Here is a 22,834-nt window from a genome sequence, read left to right as displayed (position 1 = left end):
TCGCCTTCTTTTCCAGGAAACTGTCAGCGTGTGAAATCAACTATAGTACCACGGACAAGGAGCTGCTGGCGATTAAGAAAGGATGTGAAGAGTGGAGACACTATCTACTGGGAGCTCGACACACGGTGGAGATATTCACGGACCACCGGAATCTCCTGTTTCTGAAGACAGCCAGGGCTCTCACTCCCAGACAACTCCGCTGGTCATTATTTTTTTCCGACTATGATTTTGTGATTCGGTATCGCCCAGCACCGCAAAACGGCAAAGCAGATGCCTTATCCCGAATTCAGCACCCTCATGAACCCAGTGACATACCCCTCGAGGAACCCCCCATCATCCTGCAGAAAGCCTCCTTTCCAGAGGACCTCCTTGCCGCAACCAGCATTGGCGACTTTCTAGCGGATGTACGAGCTCAGACAGAGAAGATGGACTCGCCTGCTTGGGTAGCAGAAAACCCCTCCCGTCGTTCCGCCTCTCAGAGCGTCTTGTATCATGAGAAAAAACTATTTCTTCCTTCCGAGGAGTTACGGCAGCTGGCTCTGCACTGGGTACATGATACTCCGTTAGGGGGGCATTTGGGAGCCCGCAAAACTACGCAAGCCCTGCAAAGATACTTCTGGTGGACTACCTTGGGACCAGATACCATAAACTACGTCTCGGGGTGTGCTGTGTGCGCTCAAGGTAAAGCGCAGCATAGGAAGCCCTGTGGGATGCAGCGTTCGATCCCGATTCCTCCGTATCCCTGGCACACGGTGTCCATGGACTTCATCGTGGACATGCCCCCTAGTCTGGGCCTAACTACCATCTTGGTAGTAGTTGACCACCTTACCAAAATGGGTCACTTTCTAGCCCTCGACAAACTGCCTTCGTCCTCCGATCTGGCCCTCGTTTTTCTGCAACAGATTGTGCGGTTACATGGAATACCGGCTGTTCTCATCACGGACCGAGGGACGCAATTCACCTCTCGCTTCTGGAAGGCCTTGTGTGCGGCGATGAGCATTGACGCACGCCTGTCCACAAGCTATCACTCACAGACAGACGGAAAAACTGAGAGGTTAAATCAAACCTTAGAACAATACCTCCGGTGCTTCACGATCTCGCATGAGGGGGAGTGGGGCAGACTGCTGGGGCTAGCGGAGTTCGCATATAACAACGCCGAGCATTCCTCGTTGGGGTGCTCGCCTTTCTATTGTCTATCAGGTCACCACCCTAACATGCTACCCTTCGAATGGCCAGTGCAAACACTACATCCCACCATACAAGAACATCATTCACACCTTCGCTCCGTTCTCCAGGCAGCCAAGGCAAGATTAGCAGCAGCACAGAAGCACGACAAACAGTACGCGGACAAACGAAGGTCTCCTGAGCCAGCGTATGGGGTGGGGGACAGGGTATGGCTTAACACTAAGTACCTAAGATTCAAGGGCAACACCCGTCTGCAGCCACGATACGTAGGGCCGTATGCCATAGAGAGAGTGATAAATCCGGTAGCCATGAAGCTAGGCCTCCCCGCGTCGTGGAGTATCCACCCTGTATTCCACGTATGGCTGTTAAAACCTTGCCTCCCTCATACCAGGCTCCATCAAAAACCCCTGCCTCTGTTGGTAGATGAGGGAGAGGAATATGAGGTCAAGAGGATTCTAGACGTGAAACGGGTGAGGGGGAGACTCCTCTACCTTATTGACTGGAAGGGATACGGACCAGAGGAGAGATCGTGGGAACCCATAGCTAATTTACACTGCCCTGCTCTACTGAAGAGATTTCACGCAACCCATCCTTCCAAACCTGGAGGCCCGTCGAGACGCCGGGCGCGAAAGGGGGGTTCTGTCACACCTCGGACCTTCAGCGCGGCGCGAGTGAAGCAAGCGCGGGGCGACGGACTACATCTCACAGCATGCGGAGCGGTAGGCACGCCCACGGGACCTATATAGGCCCCGCCTTCCTTCGCTCCGGTGCTTGTCAATCAGAACTCGAATCCCAACGAGCCCAGAACGCTGCTAGCGTTCTTTCCTTCGTACCGAGAACTATTCAAAGCTACGCGACTACCTTTGGCAGATAACCACCACGGGGGACGAGGAGCCCAGACGCGAAGTACTTTCCCAACCCGCCAAAGACACTTCTCCACCTTCCTGACAACCAGAGAATCCTCTACGGAGTTACCGCGCCCAGCACACCGGCCGCCGCCGTGGGGCTTCACCTGCTCTGCAACCCGCAACTCTCCCGACTTCAACCCGACACTTCACGCCCGTTTGACCTAGGAGCTACCACATCCCTATCCTCCCGGGCAAGAACGCAGGGACGCCTTATCCGGACGCCGCGTTCGCCCTCCAGGGGTTGTGGTACCGCTCCCTTTATTCTTTGTTGTTTCCTTCCGGTGTACCTTTCCCGTTTACCGGATTCTGCACGGTGCGTCAGGAACTACCTGCGTCTAATTGCAGAACACTCCCTCCTTCCCGCTTGGAGCCGATTGAAAGGCTCGGAGAGCGACCAAGACTTCTTCTTCCCTATGCGCTTGAAGCCGCTTGAAAGGCTTGGAGAGCGGCATAGCCCACAGCATCATTCCGAGGTCATCACGCTGGACTTGTGAGTACCGGTCTCAATCTCGGGGCTCTCTGTAATCTCTCCTGTGCTGTGGTCCAGTCCTGATCTCAGTAGCTCACTCTGTTCTCTCTTTCCAGGGTTACCCGGGATCACGGTTCCCTTCGGAAGATCACTTCACCCCCAGGAAGTCTTACCTGTCCCCTTTCCGGGGTTCCCTTCCGTTCCTTCTCCCCCTTTAGGTGGTGTGTCACGCTAGACGTGTCATTCAGGGTTAGGCGGGCAACACCACATAGGGGGAGGGGAGTATCGGCATCGCTCCCGCTGTATCCGGCGTACAAGGTGAGTGGTTCTCAACCTTGTATCTCAGATCCTGACAACCCCTCACAGGTGCTGCCCCCCTTCACAAATCTCTGCGGACACCAAATGGCCTCTCGCCAAACATAGCAAGCAGAGACTTCTCGGCTGTCTCTAGCTCGCACCTTAGCTCCTTCAAGGTCGAAGTGATCTGCACTCCTGCCAACTTTCGTCTGCTCGTCTGCGACTCTCCTCATGGGCGGGGGTGTGGGGGGGGGGACCTGCGCCTTTGCAAGCCTCCCAGACATCTATCTCCAAGAAGCTATCTCTACCTACCGGGGAGAGGAGCTGAGATGACCCCTCCCGTAGGAATTCCTCCTCAGAATTCACGGAAAGCCTGAGCTCTGCTCAGCGTTGCTGGATGATCTCACTGCAAGCCTCCCAAACATCAATCTGAAAGACGCTTTCAAATGACCCACTTCTAGAACAACTCTTTACATGTCTGAGAGGAAAAATAGCTTTAACCTCTCCTGACCTCCAGGAAGACTTCACATTCTTTAATCTGAAAATGCTCCCCCATTCTGTCTAACTAATTCAAGCAAATTCTTAACTGTCAATAGTCTATAACCTCATGAAAAAAAAAAACTAAACTGCTCTTGACATATCAAAAAGAAAAAAGCATTGGCAATATCAAAAGTCACATATCAAGTCCCATGCTACTTGTGTAACAATATCTGGGACAGCATCAGTCAAAGAAGGTATATATTTGTCCAACTCGCAATAATCAACTGTCATGCGCCAAGAATTGTCACCACCTCAATCTGTCAAGCCCTGAATGATCTCACTGATCCCTTCACGCCCATCTGGCATTCTGTACTGTTTCAAATTAATTTCCTTTGTAACATGGGGCACCTTCACTTGGAAATCTTGTATTTCAAACTCCACCTCAGGACCTTCTATTGAATCCTGTGCAAACTGTTTTTCTGTCTATAATAACCATTGCAATCTCCTATAGGCAAACCATATTTTCTCTAACTCTGTTCTGTCCAGTATCTTTTGGTGCGCAAACGCACAAAATCATCTGCATTTGTCCATTATCTGAATTTAAAAGTAACCTTTCATGTCCCTGCACTTTCCTGTAATCATTGTACACAATCTGCTGTTCACATTCAAAATCATATTGTTGCATTTCTCTTTCGAAGCAAAATGTATCATTCACTGTCATGTCTAATTAATGTCCGCAACCGGTGATCGTTAAGCCTAAAACGTTAGTCTGTTCACTTTCCTGCACATTCCTTCCTGGCACATCTGAATCATTCTGGCAGGTCAAAGTAAACAGCTTCACAGCCTGGTACACGTTTAATTCTGTCTTCAAAGATATATTTTCAAACTGGGCATCAAGTAGCTCTGTTTTCAACTCACTATATTCTGTTAGCAAATGCTCACATGTTTGATGCATATTAACCAACACATTTAAAATAACACCGCTGTCTCTGTCTAAAATGTCATTAATCTCCTGCTGATTATCACCCTTCATTGCAACTCCGGAGTCTGGAATCTCAAGGGAGTCCCACGTTTGAGTTATGCTCTGATATCTTACATTCACTTTGCAACTGAAAACATTTTATATGCATTCCTTAACAAACACTTGAAAGGGAGCCAGCCCTTTCTGCCTCACGTAGCAAGCTATTTATAAGCACTTTTTACAAAACACACTTAAACACACACACCAATTCTAACTCAGCACAATTAGCTCACTTCACGAGCCAGCACATCATATGGGCTACCCCCATGCAAATAAATCAATTGATATCTAAGAGTCTGCTTTCAATTTCTAAAAAAACTAAACGTATCTCTTCCCCTTTTAAAATCAACGTTCAGATCCTGCCGTCTACGCCAAAAATGTAATGACAAACCTTAGATCTCCCCTTAGCATTTAAAAAACCGTACAAATTCACTGAAAAAACCATAGGTTTCACACACGTTATAGTTAGGAATTAGCATTTAAAAAACCTTGCAAATTCACTGAAAAAACCATAGGTTTCACACATGTTATAGTTAGCGGAAATTTTACTGATAAAAAACCAATGAAATTCCCCCCTTATAGTTAGTGCAGGCAACTATAACTCACGCGACCGCAATCTTCTGCTGATGACATATGTGTCTTTATGAAAAAAAAATATTTGTAATATATGTATAGCTAAAAATTTATGGAAGAAGACATGGGCAAATAAGTGTCTAAATACAGTATTAGCATCAGCAGAGGATTGCGGTCGCGTGAGTTATAGATGCCTGCACTAACTATAACGGGGGAATTTCATTGGTTTTTTATCAGTAAAATTTCCGCTAACTATAACATGTGTGAAACCTATGTTTTTTTTTAGTGAATTTGCAAGGTTTTTTAAATGCTTACACAGCACTTCCTAAGGTGGGCAAACTTTCAACACTCCCCCAAAGGCAAGGCAAGAAAACAATAATTTGCGCATCACTTGTGAGGAGTAGCGCCAACTTCCTATAACACAATTACCTGCTAGAAGGGAATTCACCCATCCTTCTACAACAGAATACTTGGCCAAGAAGAGTCCACACCTCCTGCTACAAGGAAAAGACGAATTGGTATATCTGGGATGTATTTATTAGTAAATAGCATCACACAGTAAGCCAAATGCACCTAACATAGCAGATTCTAACATATCAATAATATGATTGAAACCCAATCAAGGCAAATAAATATATATATATATATATATATATATATATATATATATATATATATATATATATATGTATGGATATAAGAATCAGAAATAAGAAGGAAAGGAGAGAATCAGTAAAGAATCAAGAGACAGTTAGTAGCAGAGACACCTCACCTAATGCTCCATCATTTCACCCCGCTTTACTCAAGGGGAGTCCATTGCTTGAACCGGGTGAAAGCTCAGAGGTGACACCACTTTTCCGTGACAACACGTCTGCTCCACGGATGAACTTCCACCAAGCCAGTGTAGACTCCCCTTTTTAATACACATTCAAAACACAGCGAAGCTTCTAGCAAGCCACGCCCCCTAGTTCTCATGAGAGCCAGTACCAGCCTGCTTCAAGGTCAGACCAAGGGTTGATCAGGCCCCTGTTATGACTAAAAGTCAAACCATGTACATTCCTCTGATAAAAACCAGTTCTCTCTAGTCAGTAAAATGCGAAAAACAGCAGGAAAGCAAAACATGCCCTCTTCTTCACAGAAAATGGCTTCAGAGTTAGTTAAGCCATGCACACAAAGGCCGAAAGCAAGATGGAATCAAAAAAGCAAGGAGCACCTATAATTCTCATCCACACAACTTACAAGCACCACTGTGCACACAGAAAAGTTTGAAGCAAGGTAAAGTCAGAAGGCAGAATGACATTAGACCACGTCAAAGCCAATAGGTCAAAGTCATAATTCACCTAACCCAAATAACATTATACACTAAATCCCTCAGTATACAACATTGAGCACATGTGTGCACCACCACCCACAAGACTGCACCTCAACATCCCATACCTTCTATTCTTGGAAAGACTATTCCACTAAAAGGCAGAACACACTTAAGTCAGTACAGAATGGTGGTGGTTGAGGGTCATCATAGGGTGTCAGACCACAAAAGTGGCTGATTCACTACAAAAGCAAACACTACTTATGAAAGAACGAGAATGTACCAGCTGGTCCTGTCTATGTGTTATATAGGCTATTATTTTAACTGTGGAAAGTTTCCGTGGTATATTCTATATGTAGATGTATCAAGGGAGGTGTGAGCTACCATGACACTTGGTGACTGTGTAGGATGAAATGGTCAAGATAACACATCTCCCAGGTTTTATCTGGTGCGGCCTGTATAGGGGGCTTCATGCTGCCTTGATAGAGCAGAATGATATATTGGGAATTTGTCTTAAAACGTGGCCCTGCTTCACTATTGAAGATGAAACTCTAGGATAATGTCTTTCAGATTACAGTACTACAGCTGTCTGCATTGTTAAAGCAAGCAGACTCCAGTAAAAGGAAACTGACCCTGACTCGCCTGGCATCTGCACCAGTCCCCTTTACAGTGCTGAGCTTGACTGGGAACCCCTGCAAAGAAGATTATTTGGCTGTCTGTGGACTGAAGGTAAACCCTACACTTGTTCATACTTTGGGTGAGAGTGTGAGGATCAGCAAAATGCTTTTAGCAGTGGTGGTATTTAGTTTCCTTCAGGGTGAATGCATGAGAGCATTGCATTTTAGCATTAGTACGATATATTAATTTCACAGACTAAAAGTTTACTCAACTTATGTTTTTTTTTTCCTCCTCTTCCTTTGTGCCTACTCATGACACCTTAAGTAGTTCCTAGGTTTTAACTTGATCATATTGATAAAAGGTTCTTCATTGGTTGCTGCTGCAATATTATAGAACTCTGACTACCACCCTCTCGTTAAAACCCAATCTCCATTGCTTGTTTACTTTCTCCATCTAGTCCTAGCCAGTGAGAGTTTTCAAATGATATCCGCTCCTGCAAACTTCTTCACTGAACCTTTGAGTCAGGCATGATACTGGTATGTATTTTGTATGCCATTCATTGTAACCTGAACTCAACGAGTGCCCTTCGGAGTCCAGAATGACCTCATGTAATGCCACTAGAAGTGATGTCCAGTGTACACATGGAGCTCAGGCACCAGCGACATCATTGCTGTTTTCTTCACCTCATCAGATACATTGGAGAATTCCTGACTAGTCTTTCAACATGTGTTGCTTTTTCCATTGTCCCCCTCTGAAATCTTTTGGTTTAATACCTGTCACTTGTTGATACCCTGTGTCGATCCCTGGCCCCTATCTCTGTGCCTTCATGAATAGTCAGTCTTGTTCACCCTCAAGAATGTTCTACTCCAAACAATTCCACGGGTAGATCTCCACTATGACTCCATAAAAAAAGAAGGAAGACTGCGAGCCTCAGTAGGTGCTTCCAACAATGGGAAGAGGAGAAAGATCGAAGGGGAGAAAAATCTCTTTATCCAAGCCTTCGCCATTGCGGTCACTTTTGAAGTTCCTGATAGTATGAAGGTAACTTGCTCCTCAGTACAAGTGGTTCAAACCTTAAAGGAGACCATGTTTCACCCAATTCAGTCATCACAGCTTTACTAAATGGACTGCGGAGCTAAACCTGTGACTAATATTTTGACTTCTGCAGTACTGCATTTATAACCAATAAGGCTGGTCTTTGAGTCACTTTCTAACAAGCAGACCACAAATCTGCTTCTGGCACCATCGGCATCCATGACACTGAAAATTCTTGAATGAGCCAAACGAAGACTAAATCTTACGTTATTTTTTATTTTTAAGAGGCACTCCATGTCATCGGGATATTGTCCCTCAAGATGATAGATAACCCTGTAGAATTTATATTCTGAGCAGATAGATGCTCCAGAGAGTCTGGTAAACTGAGGACATCTACAGCAAGGTAGACAACCATCTACCGCTACTGGACACGTATTTGCACTTTGAGGGACCTGCAGGATTTCAGTGGCCTGCAAATTTCCCAGTGAATTGAGTTGCCTTGTTCTATGGGTATGCCATCTTTTAAACAAGCATGGTTTTCTGCAGTGATTAGAAAGATGGCAGAGACTTTATCCATACCTATTCATTTTGAGGAACCTAAAACTTTTTCACTGAAATATTGCCCTTTCCCTCTTCCGGATGACGTGCACGAGTCCCTTTTTGATTTGTGCAATGACAGCATGGATGCCGGAAAGGACTCCATGGAAACCAAAGTGGACTAATTCGATGCAGTTTCTCATGCTATGGTCTCAGCAGTGGTTTTAAAATAGCACTCCTGTATAAGCAATTCTGAGTTCTCGGTAGATATGCAAGCCCAACCTTGGGCATGCTGTTTGACTTTTACCATTTCTTTGAGGAGAAAGCAGATGCTTCCCTTTAATAGATTAATCAAAGTAAAGTCACAGCACATGCCAAGGTGCAAATGTAGAGGCTACAGCCCCCAATTAGGTTGGTTGTAGTTTCAGACTACTGTTTAACAGAAGTAGCAACACATTTCATTTCAACTCTATAAGAGCAGAGATTCTAGTAGGCAACCGCCTCCATCTTGTTTAACTTGTTTGGCTGTAGACTTGCCTAGTTTATTCTCCAATGACCAATAATGACCTCAAGTTGATTGATCCTTCAGTTGATGGAGTTTGTGTACTTTGTGAGACCCGAAATTTAGCTTTAAGCTAATGTTATTTATTTTTAATTTTTTTTTATTGACGAGCCATCTTCCCAACAAAGTTTAGCAAAAACAATGACAAAACAAACTAACATTGACGAAGCCAAAAGGCTGGCAGACAATGCTATACTTACGGTCTTTGCCAATGTTTGTTTAATTAAATTACACTTTCATTTAGAAAGAAGAGATTTCTAAAATTCATCTTTCAACTACATTAATCAAATCTAATTTCGGTACTCTCTCAGTATTTGACTTTAGCCTCAATTATATGCTGATTCACCTGTAAAAGTTGACCATCCAAAGAACTCTTTTTGTAGAAAAATAACATAGTAGGATCATCATAGGAGATATGTCTGACTTCATACTAAGGACCAACTCCATATGTTGAAAGGACTTGATATGGGAGTATAGGTACTGGAAACCAAATTTATAATTCCGATATTTGTCAGACTGATAAACTCAACCTTTCCATTTTTATTGATGATGAATATAAAGCAGTAAGGATATTATTTGTGTCTATTAATCTGAAATCAAGATTAGATTTAGCCACACCTTTATATATTTTCTCTCACATCTGATCATTAATTGATGATTCTGTATTTGTAATCCCCCAGTTTCTTTGCATTTTAAACTCCCATCAGTGTAAATATTAATTTATACACAACAGAAAAATAAATTACATTTGCTTTCACTGTGTGTTAGAGATGAAGATAAGTCTTCATGTCCATGGTACACTGACTCCCTCAGAGAAAGCAAGGATTGGTGCAATGCTCTAGAAAGACAATGAAGGAAACTATACAGCCCCTTCGCTAAACCTCAGTATAAGGCAGCTTTTAAAGAAATTCTATAGGGAGGTCAGATTAGCAAAGAAAGACAGATTTGAACTAGCTGGGAAAAGAAATTTATGAGAATTCTTTTAAATTGTGCAAAGCTTGGTCCCCGAAAGCAAGTTCCAGACTCAAAAACCATCGACTGAATGGTGCGAGCAGCTGGCACAATCCTTCCATGATAACTTCAAGAACATCTAGGACAGTCTTTCCCCAAGCATGTTGCCGGAGGGACCCATGTTAGATAGGATTTATGAAAGTTATCTTCAGAATTCTACAAGGTCTCTCCCAATTTGACCCAAATCTGTAAGAGTCATTAGTTAGTGATAGATTCCTTACCGCCCGCCCTTCCTCCCCGTTCTGCGAACTGTTCTCTAGAGATCCGATCATCCCTTTCAGGGCCCTAGTTCTGTTGCACCAGTAGTCTGTCTCTGACATGGCTCTGCGTTCCTGGCGCTATAAGTTGTGTACTGATCTGACGTCCGCGCGTGGGCACGTCTAAGTAGCTCTGACAACGTCATCTCAGCGGCTACGACGCCGGCGACTTACTCGGAGCCGCACGATGACGCCTACCGACGCGCAGGGGTACTGCTGAATAAAAAATTTCCGGTTCCAGTCTGACGCCTGGGGATAGTCTAAGGTAAGGAATCTATCACTAACTAATGTCTCTTACAGATGTATCGTTACACAAGTAAGTAACTTGTACATCAATTAAGTGTGCCCTTGATGCAGCTGACACAGCCTCTAGGGCCATTAACACTAGTGTATTACTTAGACGACATACCTGGTTACGCATCTCAGGCTTCAAACAGGAGGTACAGACAACTATCCTCAATCAGCCGTTAAATCCAGAACAACTTTTTTGACCGGCTGTAGACCTCACTCTAGAGAAAATTAAATTGACACGGAGACTGCTAAATCCATGGGGGTATTACAGTCTCCATCCACACGTGGTTCCTTTCGTCGCTCCTTTTATAGAGGAGCATCCAAACATATCGGAACAGACACTGCCTCATCTTCCTACAAAAACACCACGCAAACATCCCCCAACAGAGGATATTTTAGAGGCGGATACAGGGGAATTAACAACAAAGGGAGAGGCTGAGGTAACACTCGCACCTCCCCCCACTAATAAACAATGATTTCCCTCCACTCCCCCCAGACCATACCACCCCGGTCGGAGGGAGACTAACACAGTTCCTACCTGTCTGGAATTCCATCACTACAGACAAGTGGGTAAGACAAATTATCCAGTATGGTTACTGCCTGGAACTTACAGCAACCCCACCCACCATACCACCCAAACAGCGTCCAATGTCCACAGAACATCTCACACTCTTAAAGCAAGAGGTTCTCTCACTGCTTCAATAGCAGGCAATAAAACTAGTTCCCTTAGAGCATCAAGGAACAGGGGTGTACTCGCTGTATTTCTTAATCCCCAAAAAGGACCGCACCCTAAGGCCAATACTCGACCTCAGACCCCTCAATCTCTACATACAGTCAGATCATTTTCACATGATCACTCTTCATCAGGTCTTCCCACTACTTCAGCAAGGCGACTTCCTTGCCACACTCGACCTCAAGGACGCCTACTTCCACCTTCCCATACACCCCGCTCACAGGAAATATCTAAGATTCATAGTGAACGGACAGCACTATCAGCTCAAAGTCCTTCCGTTCGGGGGGACTACCGCACCCAGGGTGTTCCCAAAGTGCCTTGCAGTAGTAGCAACACACTTGAGAAGACAGCAAATCCATGTCTTTCCATACCTCGACGACTGGCTGATAAAAGCCAAGTCATTCAACCCGTGTGTTCATCACACTCATCAAACCATCCAGCTGCTACACAACTTGGGATTCACAGTAAACTACACCAAGTCACATCTTCAATCCTCACACATACTTCAGTATCTAGGGGCCACATTGGACACCTCCAGAGCTCTGGCATATCCCAATCCAGCCAGGATAACCAGCATACAAACACTAATCACCAAATGTCATCCACAGCATTCCCTCCCAGCAAGGGTATTCATACAACTCATAGGAATGATGGCCGCTTGTATTTTTACCGAACCACACGCAAGACTTCAAATGCGCCCCTTAGAAGAATGCCTAGCATGTCAATGGAACCAGTCTCAAGGACAACTTACAGATCTGGTGTTGGTGGACAGCCGCACACATCGCTTTCTGCAGTGGTGGAACACACAAAACCTTTCCAAAGGGCGGCTGTTCCTAGAGCCAGTTCCACAGATAGTGCTAACAGCAGATGCGTCACTCACCGGCTGGGGAGCCCATCTCCTTAACCACACAATTCAATGCAAATGGACCACTCAACAGAAAGTGTTCAACATCAATCACCTAGAATTACTGACAATCTTTCTAGTATTAAAATCATTCCAAGTACATCTACATCACAAGACTGTCCTAGTCCGGACGGACAACATGGTCAGCCATGTATTACATACAAAAACAGGGAGGCACACCTTCTTTGCAGCTGTGTCAGCTGGCGCAAAACATTTGGAGATGGGCCATTCCACAAAACATATACCTTCTGGCAGAACATCTTCCAGGAGTTCACAATCAGATTGCGGATCTGCTAAGTCAACAGACACAGCAGATACACGAATGGGAACTTCATCCCCAAGATCTTCAACCATTTTTCCAAATGTGGGGTCAACCAGACATAGATCTGTTCGCCACACACGTAAATGCAAAATGCCCAACCTTCGCCGCCCTGTTTCCACACCCGTTGTCCAAAGGCAATGTGATATGGATGAACTGGTCAGGCAGATTTGCGTACGCTTTTACGCCACTCCCACTGATTCCCCTAGTAGTACGCAAGCTCAGACAACAGTCTCTCAGGATGATCCTGATAGCTCCCACATGGACACGGCAACCATGGTTCTCAACACTACTGGAACTTTCAGTAGTTCCACACCAAAAACTACGTCTCTACTCAACGTTGCTAACGCAGAACCATGGAGACATAAGGCACCCCGATCCAGGGCAACTGAATCTAGCGATCTGGCTCCTGAAGTCCTAGAGTTCGGTTACCTTAACCTTCCACCAGACTGTATGAACATCATTAAACAAGCCAGACGCCCTATTACTAGAGCTTGCAATGCAGCAAAATGGAAAAGATTTGTCATATACTGCAATAACAATAACATCGATCCGCTAGATGCTTCAATCCAGGACATCGTTTTCTATTTGCTACACTTACAAAGGTGTAATCTAGCATATTCATCCATAAGATTACACCTAGCAGCATTTGCCGCTTATTTACAAAACAGACAACACTTGTCACTATTTAGGGTACCTGCAATAAAGCATTTATGGAGGGCCTTAAAAGGATAATTCCCCCAGACTGCCACCCTCTCCGGTGTGGAATTAAAACATGAACCTCTACACAAATGTGAACTGCAGTTCCTCACATGGAAAGTAGCTTTCCTTGTCGCAATTACCTCTCTCAGGAGAGTAAGTGAGATCCAGGCTTTAACCATTCTTACAAATACATCGTAACAAGGTGGTTCTTAAAACAAATCCAAAATTCCTTCCCAAAGTAACCAATCAGTTGAGTTAAGTGTTTTTCCAAAACCCAGACTCTGTAGCAGAGAGAGCTCTTCACACCCTTGATGTCAAAAGAGCCCTACTTTATTACATTGACAGAACTAGACCCTTTAGAAAGACAAAACAACTGTTTGTAGCCTTCTCACCAACTCATAAAGGTAACCCCATCTCCAAAGCTGGGATCGCTAGGTGGATAGTAAAATGCATTCAAATATGCTACCAGAAGGCTAAATGCACATTAACAATTCCCCCTAGAGCGCACTCAACTCGCAAACTAGGGGCTTCCATAGCATTCTTAAGGAACATTTCCTTAGATGACATCTGTAAAGTAGCAACATGATCTACACCTCACACTTTCACGAAACACTATTGTGTTGATGTGCAGGCGAAGCAACAGGCTTCCGTAGGCCAAGCTGTTCTTAAAACACTTTTTCAAACCACTGCAACAGATACAGGTGACCACCGCTAGGGGAGACACTGCTGTACAGTCTATGCACAGTGTACAATCTGCAGCTCATATGCCTCAAACAGAAAATGCTGCTTACCAGTGTGAGAAAGTGGCTCTGTATATACTGTTCCTTAATAGGTACATGGTGTACAGAGTCCACAGTCCCCAAGGGTTTGACAGAGGCTAAAGTTAGATATAACCTTACTCTCTAAAGTGGTAGCTTGGTCGAGCAGTAAGGCAGTATCCGAGGACAGTGTAAAGCATTTGTTGTACACAGTCAGCAAATGGTCTCACACACTCAATACCTGAACTCTAGGCCAATGGTTTATATATAAAACATATATGCTTGTTTTATTTTAGAACCAACAATTGGAATTAAAATATACTTTCTCAGAATGAGATGCTTTATATAAATACTTTTGCAATATGCAATTGACTTTTGTAAACAGTTACAAGTGGTTGCAATAGGCAACACTATTTTAAACACAATAATGCATTGAGTTCAATGGAAGGTTCATGTTATTTGCCACAGATTACTTTTAGGATTACTTTTGGAATTCCAGGACTGGATCCTAGGTTCAGTCCTGGGTCAGTACTTAGTATCAAGTGATGAAAGACGACTTAATTACGGTGATGATTTTTAAACCATATTTAGCTATTTTAAAAGTTGACACTTAGAAAATATTTCATAGAAAACAGTCAATGATTCCCTATGGCAGAAAAAGCAAGTTACAGGTATAGTATGTTCTCGTTACTTTTGTAATCCAGTACTGGGTACCTAGACTCAGTACTGGGACCTTTATCCAAAACTGGTAAGTAATTACGTTTTCAGATATTATACGATTTTTAAAGAATATTTAAAGATTGCAGAAATTGACACTTAAAAGAAATTTCACAGAAAAACAGTCAATGATTTCCTATGGGAGAAAATTGGGTTACTGGTAAGTACAGTTGTAAGTATTTTTCAGAGTTAGTTCTGGGCACCAAGATCCAACACTGGGAGCTCACCTAAGAGCAGGTGAGTAATTTCATTTTCGTTACTCGGCTGATTTTTGGTGAATATTATAAGATTTGAAAAGTCCACACTTAGAAGAAATTTCAGGAAAAGCCAGTCAATGTTACCCTATAAAGAAAATAGTTATCGGTTTAAAGGTAAGTACTCGACTGGCAGAGTTGAGGTTCTGGGCATAGACTCAGGGGTCCCCCAGGGTCAGGTAGGTACAGTTGGTTCACCCTCAGCGATTCTAGGGCGGCCGGGTGCAGAGTGAGTTAGGCCCAATGTTATCCTATGAGGGATAGGGGGGCCTTGGATGGTGGCTGCTGACTGGCAAGCCACGCGGCTGTGGGAGCTGAGCTCCTGGTCACTTACTCAGGGCAAGTGGGGAGTAGTTAGGTGTAGAGGTTTCACTGCCAGGGCCACTCGGGCGGCTGGGTGCAGGGTGCTTTTGAGCCTTCGGGCGCTCAATTGAAATTTCCGGTTTGGAAAAAGACTGCAAGCTCGGGGACGAGGATTCTTCAGGTGCCACCACCACTTCGAGAAGGTAAGTTGGGTAGTTAGAGGATAGGTAGGTACCCCGGGATTGGGCACAGGGGGCTGTTGGGCGCTGCGTGCAGGGGTGCCTTTTGGTGTCGGGAAATCTTACCCTCTGTTGATTGCGGTTGGGGGGGGGGGGCACCTTGTTCTGAGGCTGCAGGCTCCTTCAGGAGTGTCAAGGGAGGTCCTTGGGTGCCGGACTCGGGGTCACAGTCGCCGTGGGGTCGTCCTCGTGGTCTTTGTCCACTCCGGCACTGGCCAGGCTTGGCTGGTGCAGAGAGTGCTGGGTTCGCGGTTCCGGGCTGCTGCCAGGGATTAGAGGTAGGTTTTGAGTAGAGCCTCTACTCATGGGAGTCCCAGGGGCTTAGAGCCAAAAGGTAGCCAGGTCCTCCGGGGTTTGTGAGGTTGCTGGCCACAAGAGATGCCGGGTTGGAGCAGGAGCAGGTTCGAGGATCGACAGGCCAGTAGGGCTGGGGCCAAAGCAGTTGGTGTCTTCCTCTTTTTAGCAGCTGCAGGGCAGGTCTTCTTTCTTCTTACTCTTCTTTGTAGTTTTGAATCTGGAATCTGGGGAAGGAAGGTTCAGGGTGCCCCTAAATATGAGATTTAGGGGCGTTACAGGTAGGTGAAGGGCAGGGGCCAATGGGTCCCTGTCCTGGGTGGGTACATCCCCTATCCTGCCTCTCTCCTGTGGGAGGGGGGCAGGAGCCTAGTCCTGATTGGGCAGGGCTTCCCATCTTCAAGATGGCGAGAGCCCGGAGATGTGCTTCACCTCGCCTCCCCCCCTGAGGGGTGGGGTTGGCAGGCTGGCACATTCCCTGTCCTTATTTGGGGTTTCCAGCCAAGCTTTCCCGCCAGAGTGGGGGGTTGCAGTGGCCTGGGGAAGCTCACAGAGGCGGCATGCCTTTGAAGCTTCCCCCTGCCCATCCTGGGGGAGGAGATTTAGCACCTCGCCCAGGATGTGCATTGTTGCAGACCCAGGAGAGCAGGGGCTCTCTTACCCAGGGGTCCAGCAACATGTCTGCTGTGTGGCAGCCTCAGAACAGACGTAGGTTTAGGTTTCAGGGGGCCTCTCTAAGATGCCCTCTGTGGTGCTTGGTACATTAAATCACACACTGGCATCAGTGTGGATTTAATGTGCAGAGCAGTTTGATACCAAACTTCTCAGTCTTCAGTGCTGCCATTATGGTGCTGTGGAGTTTGTTTGACAAGCTCCCAGCACCATCTACTCTTAGCTGGCAGCACTGCACTTACAGGACCCAGGAATGGACATGGGTACTGTAGGGGCACAGGGCTCCTGCCTCTGTGCCCACACCACTGGCATAGGGCACCCAGCTAGAGGGGTGGCTGATGTATGCCAGGGCAGTGTAGGTTGTGGGTATGGCACAAAGGGATGTGTGCCATGTCGACTCTGTTTTGTCTTGTATCCAGACACTCAGCCTGCAAGAGAAGTGTGTTTTTTAGGGTACAGGGCCTCTAAGGGTGGCACAATGAGTGCTGCAGCCCTTAGAGGCCGTCCCTGGTCACAAGGCCCTGGGTACCTAGGGTACCATTTACCAGGGGCTGACATGTGTCCAGGGTTTGCCAATTTGGGTTTTGGCTGTTAGGCAGTTTTTAGGGAAGGAACACAGGGCCTGGGCACCTGATTGGCAGGAGCCCTGGGCACAACAAGGAAAAGTGCATCAGCTATTAGGCAAAAAAAGGGGGGGGTTACTGCAACAGAAACCCACTTTCTTACAACCAGTATGCGTCTGTTCTTGAAATGTAGAGCTGCCGAGTTGTACACGCCCACCTGCCTCCCCGGATCCTGTATCTGTTCCAGGACTACCTTAATTACATACATTCACTTGGACATCTCTTTATCTCTTACTGACTCCATCATTTCCCATCATGGCGAAAAACAATCTGAGGATGGAGTCTAAGCCCATACGCACTATCGTCCAAGGGAGGAGTCACCTATCTCGTGACTACAAAAGACTCTTCCAAGACAACATCAAAGTGCAAGCATCCGAACCCAACACTAGATGGCGATCTATGCACAGTGTACAACTCTGCAGCTTTACATGCCAAGAACAGATGCATACTGGTAAGTAGCATTTTCCTTTCTATCTGTTCATCCGGACAAGGTTGTGCTCAGGACACGTCCATCCTTTCTGCCAAAGGTGGTCTCTGCCTTTCACATCGGGCAGACCATCACTTTGCCCACTTTCTTTCCGCATCCTTTTAGAGAGGAAGAGAGGCTCCACCGTCTTGACCCAAAAAGTGCTCTCCCGTTTTATTTGAACCACACACAACAGTTCCGGGTGGATGACCAGATTTTTGTTGGCTACCTTGGCGCCAAGAAACGTCGGGCAGTACACAAGCGAACTATCTCCTGATGGGTCGTCTTGTGTATTAAAGCCTTATTCTCTGGCTAAAAAGGAAGGCCCGTTTGGGCTGCGCGCCCATTCCACCAAGGCAGCCACTACAGCATTGGGATGTGGTGTCCCCCTGCAAGACATCTGTCATGCAGCTACGTGGGCATCACTGCACACTTTTATTAAGCACTACTGCTTGGACAGCCAAATCTGGAGAGAGGGCTTCTTTGCCGTTCTGTTCTCCGAGACTTCCTGGTGTGATCTTGGTTCGCAGACCCAACACCGGGGTTGGTATTGCTGGGGTATCTATTCTAAGGTAAGGAATCTATCTCTGTGTTTCTTTCAGATCAACAAGTTACTTACCTTTGGTAACGATATATCTGTAAGAAACATTAGTAGTGATAGATTCCTTACCACCCCACCCATCCTCCCCATTCTGCGAACTGATTTCTAGGATTATGGTCATCCCTTTCAGGGTCCTAGTTTCAAGGCACAAGTGGTCAGTATCTTGCATGGCTCTGTGTTTTCTGGCGCGGAAAGTCCTGTACAGAACTGATGTCAGCGGCGTCTTAAGTAGCTGCTGCGACGTCATCTCGGCAACGACGGACGCAGAGCCGCACGACGCCACCTTCCGACTCGCAAGGGTACTGCAGGGGTACTGCTGACCAAAACTTTCCAGATACAGTCAGACGCCTGGGTAAGGAATCTGTCGCTACTAATGTTTCTTAGACATATCGTTACCGAAGATATGTAACTTGTTCAATATGTAGTGAAGCTTCTGAAGATTACTGGAGGCCCAGCCTCTCCCTCCTGAGTTGATGATTCATTGTTTTGTGTGATTTACATTTTTTTATTTTTAGATCTTTTGTATGAAGACCTTCTGTGGGGGGGTCTGATGACAGAACAGAACTGATGTTGCTTGCACTTGAGAACCATTTATTAATTGAATGTATTGCTTCAGGTGTTGGGGCACAATGTTGGTCTTGACTCTTATGGGTGCCACCTAATTTCTGTGATGAAACGCTTAAAATCAAGTTGGATCCTCTTTGATGACTGGTAGAAAGGAACATTTAAGGAATCTGTGGGAACTCCATACTCGATTTGAAGGTTTTCCAGCTTTAGATCTTTCTAATGCTTGTTATTCCCTGTTGTCAGGCTGAGAACCCTGGTAGTTTAAATTAAAAGTAAATGTTGTTCACATGGCCATAGGCCTGAGAACAGTATTTGTTTAGTAGCACATACATCTTATTCTCTGCACCTAAACTTGAACCAATCCAGTGAGAGCACCAGTCACTCTCATTGACCCTTGGGCAGCCATAGTTTAACTTTTCTAGCACATGAAATGAAGAAAGCAATCAGGAAGCCTGTCGAAGGAAGGATGCATGTGAATCTATTAAAGGTACCTATGCTGGAAAGCCATTGTTATAGCTAAGTAACTTTTTTTTTTTAAATGTTTGTAACTTTCTTCTGATTAATACTTCCTCACCTTGGAATATTCTACATTCAACAGACTGGATCTAAAAACTTTAAAGCAGGGCTCCTATGTTGCAGTAGGGGGCATTGTGTGACTGTGCCAACATTGACCCGCTCAAGAAGAGATTTGCGGAACCACATATAAGCACCACCTATGCACTCTGATGTCAGTTCCTTTCTTTTCGCACCTTCAGACATGCATCTGGAGCTTCTCCTTGGTCTTTTACACCACCAAATTCCTCAAGTTTTCCATTCTGTAAGGGGCATTGCTACCCCCTAAGATGACATAGTTCATAACTTGTAGCTACTGTCATAAACCGATTTCTATGAAGGACCCTCACAACGTATGCTGATGGTGTCTGGGGTCAGAGCATGTCTTCGGGCCAATGACCAGATAACCGCAAGGCCATACTGGACCCTGAGTCCAAACTATATGTTGCCAACCATAGGAAGACTCAAAAGTCGAAAATAAGGTCCCGATCTTGCTCTCAAAGTTGTTCCTGCGGCACATCATAACTATTGAAACTTTTGGGTGGGAAGAAGAAACAGCATAAGTCTTTGAATCGGGAATCAGCCCCTTCCACCCACTGTCTCATTCTAGAAAGGGTGTCTACAACTTTTCCGGTCTTGCTCCTGATCTCAGTTGAAACGGATTCCCAATCTCACTCCGGCACACTCTTAATTTCTGGGTCTGTCTGTAATGTTGCAGCAGGTACAGGCCTTCAGAGAGGCTGTTCATTTTAAGCGCTTTATCAGCTTCTTCTGGCATGCCTTCGGGCCCCAAGAATCCGCAGAGGCTTCCGGCTGGGCTACTGCCTGCTGTCTGTGCCCTATGAACCTGTAGGAAGCTGACTTTTTATGTAGTGTACCAAAATGAGGTAGACTATGCAGAAAGTCGAGATGACCCTTATTGGCTGACAGGGCTTAAATAACTAATCCAAAATGCTCTCTTTTGTGGTATTGTGGGCGAGCAGCTTGGAGTTATCAGAGGATAGTGTTACACATTTGTTATACACACACAGTCAAGAAATGACACGTACTCAAGAAGAAACTTACGACCAATTTAGAAAGCTAACCTATATTTTTATCATTTAGACACCCAAGAATTTTGTAATCGGGTAAGTACTTAGGACGTTATCAAATTTTACAATGAAAACAGTAGAAAGTGACTGTCAGATTTGAGGCATGTGCTTTGAACGTGGTAATGTTATCTTATGGGAGAGGCATTCACTGCATAGGATCACTTACAATCAATGTACAGGACTGTTCTTGTAGACTTAAGGTAAGTTTGAACCAAGGTCCAAGAAATAACCAGCAGCTCAGTTTTAACTGCAATGGTTTGTCCAGGTGAAGAAATACTGGTCACAGTAGTAGCCTCGAACGCTATTGTTAAAGTCAACGGGAATTGGTACCTGTAGAAAGAGGCTGCAAGGTGGGACTGGGGGACCAGTCCAACAGAACCCAAAAGGGGGCTCGGTTCTTGAGGACCTCTGGGCCAATTTCAGTGGACTTTGGCTGTGGGGTTTGGGTGCATAGGTGGTTTGTCTGGTGGGGTCGCGCCGTCAGAGGCTCTCACTCTGTGTCACTTGGTTCTGGCCTCGTGGATCCTGACGAGCCTTAATGGTAGGTCAGGGTCGCATCCGTGGTGTCCGGACTGGACACGCTACAAGCATCGGTTGCGGCAACTGCTCTGGTACCCAGGGTATTGGTGCAGGACAGCTCTTGGAGGTCCTGTCATTACCAACCCCAGTGGGGAGACAGATCTGTCGTCCTGGAACAAAAAGACCTTTTAATTGGATGCTGTTTTCTCGATGGGCCCAAGTGTCGACCGAACGCTGGACCTTGCAGCTGCACTAGGTCCCTACTGGTGCAGGAAAGTGGCTCCTCCATTCCAAGTGAGATCTTTTCCGGTTGGTGAGGTGCTGGATGGTCCTCAGAGAGTTTGGGAATGGTATCCAGCTCTTTGTGAAGTCTGCCTCGGCGATGGCGAAGTACAAGCAGCCTGCCATGGTTTGGTGCCAATCTTAGGTGCAAGTCCTCTGTTCCTCATCTTTCTCAGTTTCCAGTAGTCGCAGTACTGACTTGATCTGTTTTCATGGTGTCAGGGGGCCACCTAAATACTCAATTTATGGGCGTTAAGGGGAGTGTAGGGTAGTAGCCAATGGGCCACTTACCCCTGGGGTCACTACACCCTCATGATAACACTGTAGGAAGCTAGCACAGTATATAGAGCCAAGCTAAGGTGAGGCACTATGCACTGCGTCCAGGAAACATTTAGTGATAGTGTTCAGGTCCTTAAAAATCAGAGCTCTCAAGGGGTATCGGTGGAGAGCAGCGAAGGCTTAATCAGCAGGGTGTGTAAAGCAAGTGCATGTACCACTATAGTCATTCTGCAAGCTTTTCACACAAAAAAGAACCACACCATGTGAGTATAAAAATACTTGGTATTTATACCCTAGACACTAACTTGGTATATCCCTTACTCCGTAGATATCGATTACACACAAAATACTTCAGAAATCGTTACGTAGCATGGAAAAAAACATAGGGCCCAACTGGAGGGGCCAAACTATATACAAAAATAGTGGAATATGATGCAAGTACTAAAACGGGACTAGTACCGAAGGATGGAGGACACCAGGGGAAATGCAGAACCACCCAAGGTGAGTAGCCAAGGAGGCCGGGTGCAGGGTGGTTGCACAGGGTCAAACGTCAGCGCCACACGACCCCGCCCTGACGTCATCCACGTACGTGACTTCAGCGAGGTCATATAAGTCCCTCCCAGCGCGCTGACGTCCGTGTCCTTTTCAGCGTGCAACGCGGATCCGGAGTGAGCAGTTCCTCTAGCCTATTTTAAGGCCCTTTTTCGACACTTTGCGTCTGGAAGAGTGTGCGATGCCCTAGGGCTTTAAATCCTGTACTTCCTCTTCGCTGCAAATGTCCGCGACAGAACCGCATCTTATTTGTATGTGGTGTCTGGGTAAGCACCACGACTCCACGGACTGCGAAGCCTGCCAACGCCTCAAGCCGAAGTCCCGGCGGGAGCACCGGATGAAGCTTCTTTCGGCACGACTGTCCCGGTCAGAGTCTTCTCGTCCCACGGCCTCTTCAACACAGGTTCACTGTCGATCGCCCTCTGGGGCCCGAGGCCGTCGTTCACCACTTCTTGGTAAGTTGCGTTGCAGGTTGCCGAGTTCCTCGACCTCCCTTTCATCTGTTGTCAGGGGCACTGGTTCCCGGAATATTCCGGACTTGCGCCCCTGACAGTCGTCCCCCCTCTATCTGCCCTATCCGGGTGCGGGGTGACTCGGGCCAAAATGGAGACTTATGCCACGGCTTTGCAGGCCTCCCTTGGGTCCTCTCCCATCACTGGGGCGTCCTCGGGGCCTCCCCTACCTGTGGGGTCCCCGACGGAATCGCCGGTGGGTTCGCCCCCGGTATCAAATGAGCCTTTGCCCTCCAAGGATGTCTGAGATGTGGTATCGTCAGGGCGCATCCCGGCTGGGTCCCCCTCTACGATCCCTATGGCGTCGTCCAGGTGCAGCCCAGCTGTATGGCCCATTGCCGC

At 46.3% G+C, this 22,834-nt stretch overlaps 1 protein-coding gene across 14 annotated transcripts in view; it reads left to right on the top strand.

The window, feature by feature from the left end:
* UBR4 (ubiquitin protein ligase E3 component n-recognin 4) overlaps positions 1-22,834 on the top strand; it is a 1,980,383-nt gene that overhangs the window by 833,079 nt on the left and 1,124,470 nt on the right. For all 14 annotated transcript variants that reach the window (XM_085609056.1, XM_085609055.1, XM_085609054.1 and 11 more), the window contains exon 41: positions 6,813-6,971. In XM_085609056.1, the coding sequence (XP_085465182.1) occupies positions 6,813-6,971 (159 nt within the window). The remainder of the gene's footprint in view (positions 1-6,812; positions 6,972-22,834) is intronic.

Source organism: Triturus cristatus, chromosome 1_2, assembly GCF_964204655.1.
Source record: "Triturus cristatus chromosome 1_2, aTriCri1.1, whole genome shotgun sequence".
NCBI classification, from domain to species: Eukaryota; Metazoa; Chordata; class Amphibia; order Caudata; family Salamandridae; genus Triturus; species Triturus cristatus.
Note: the sequence above shows the minus strand (reverse complement) of the source record. Positions and strands in the feature narration are given on the sequence as shown.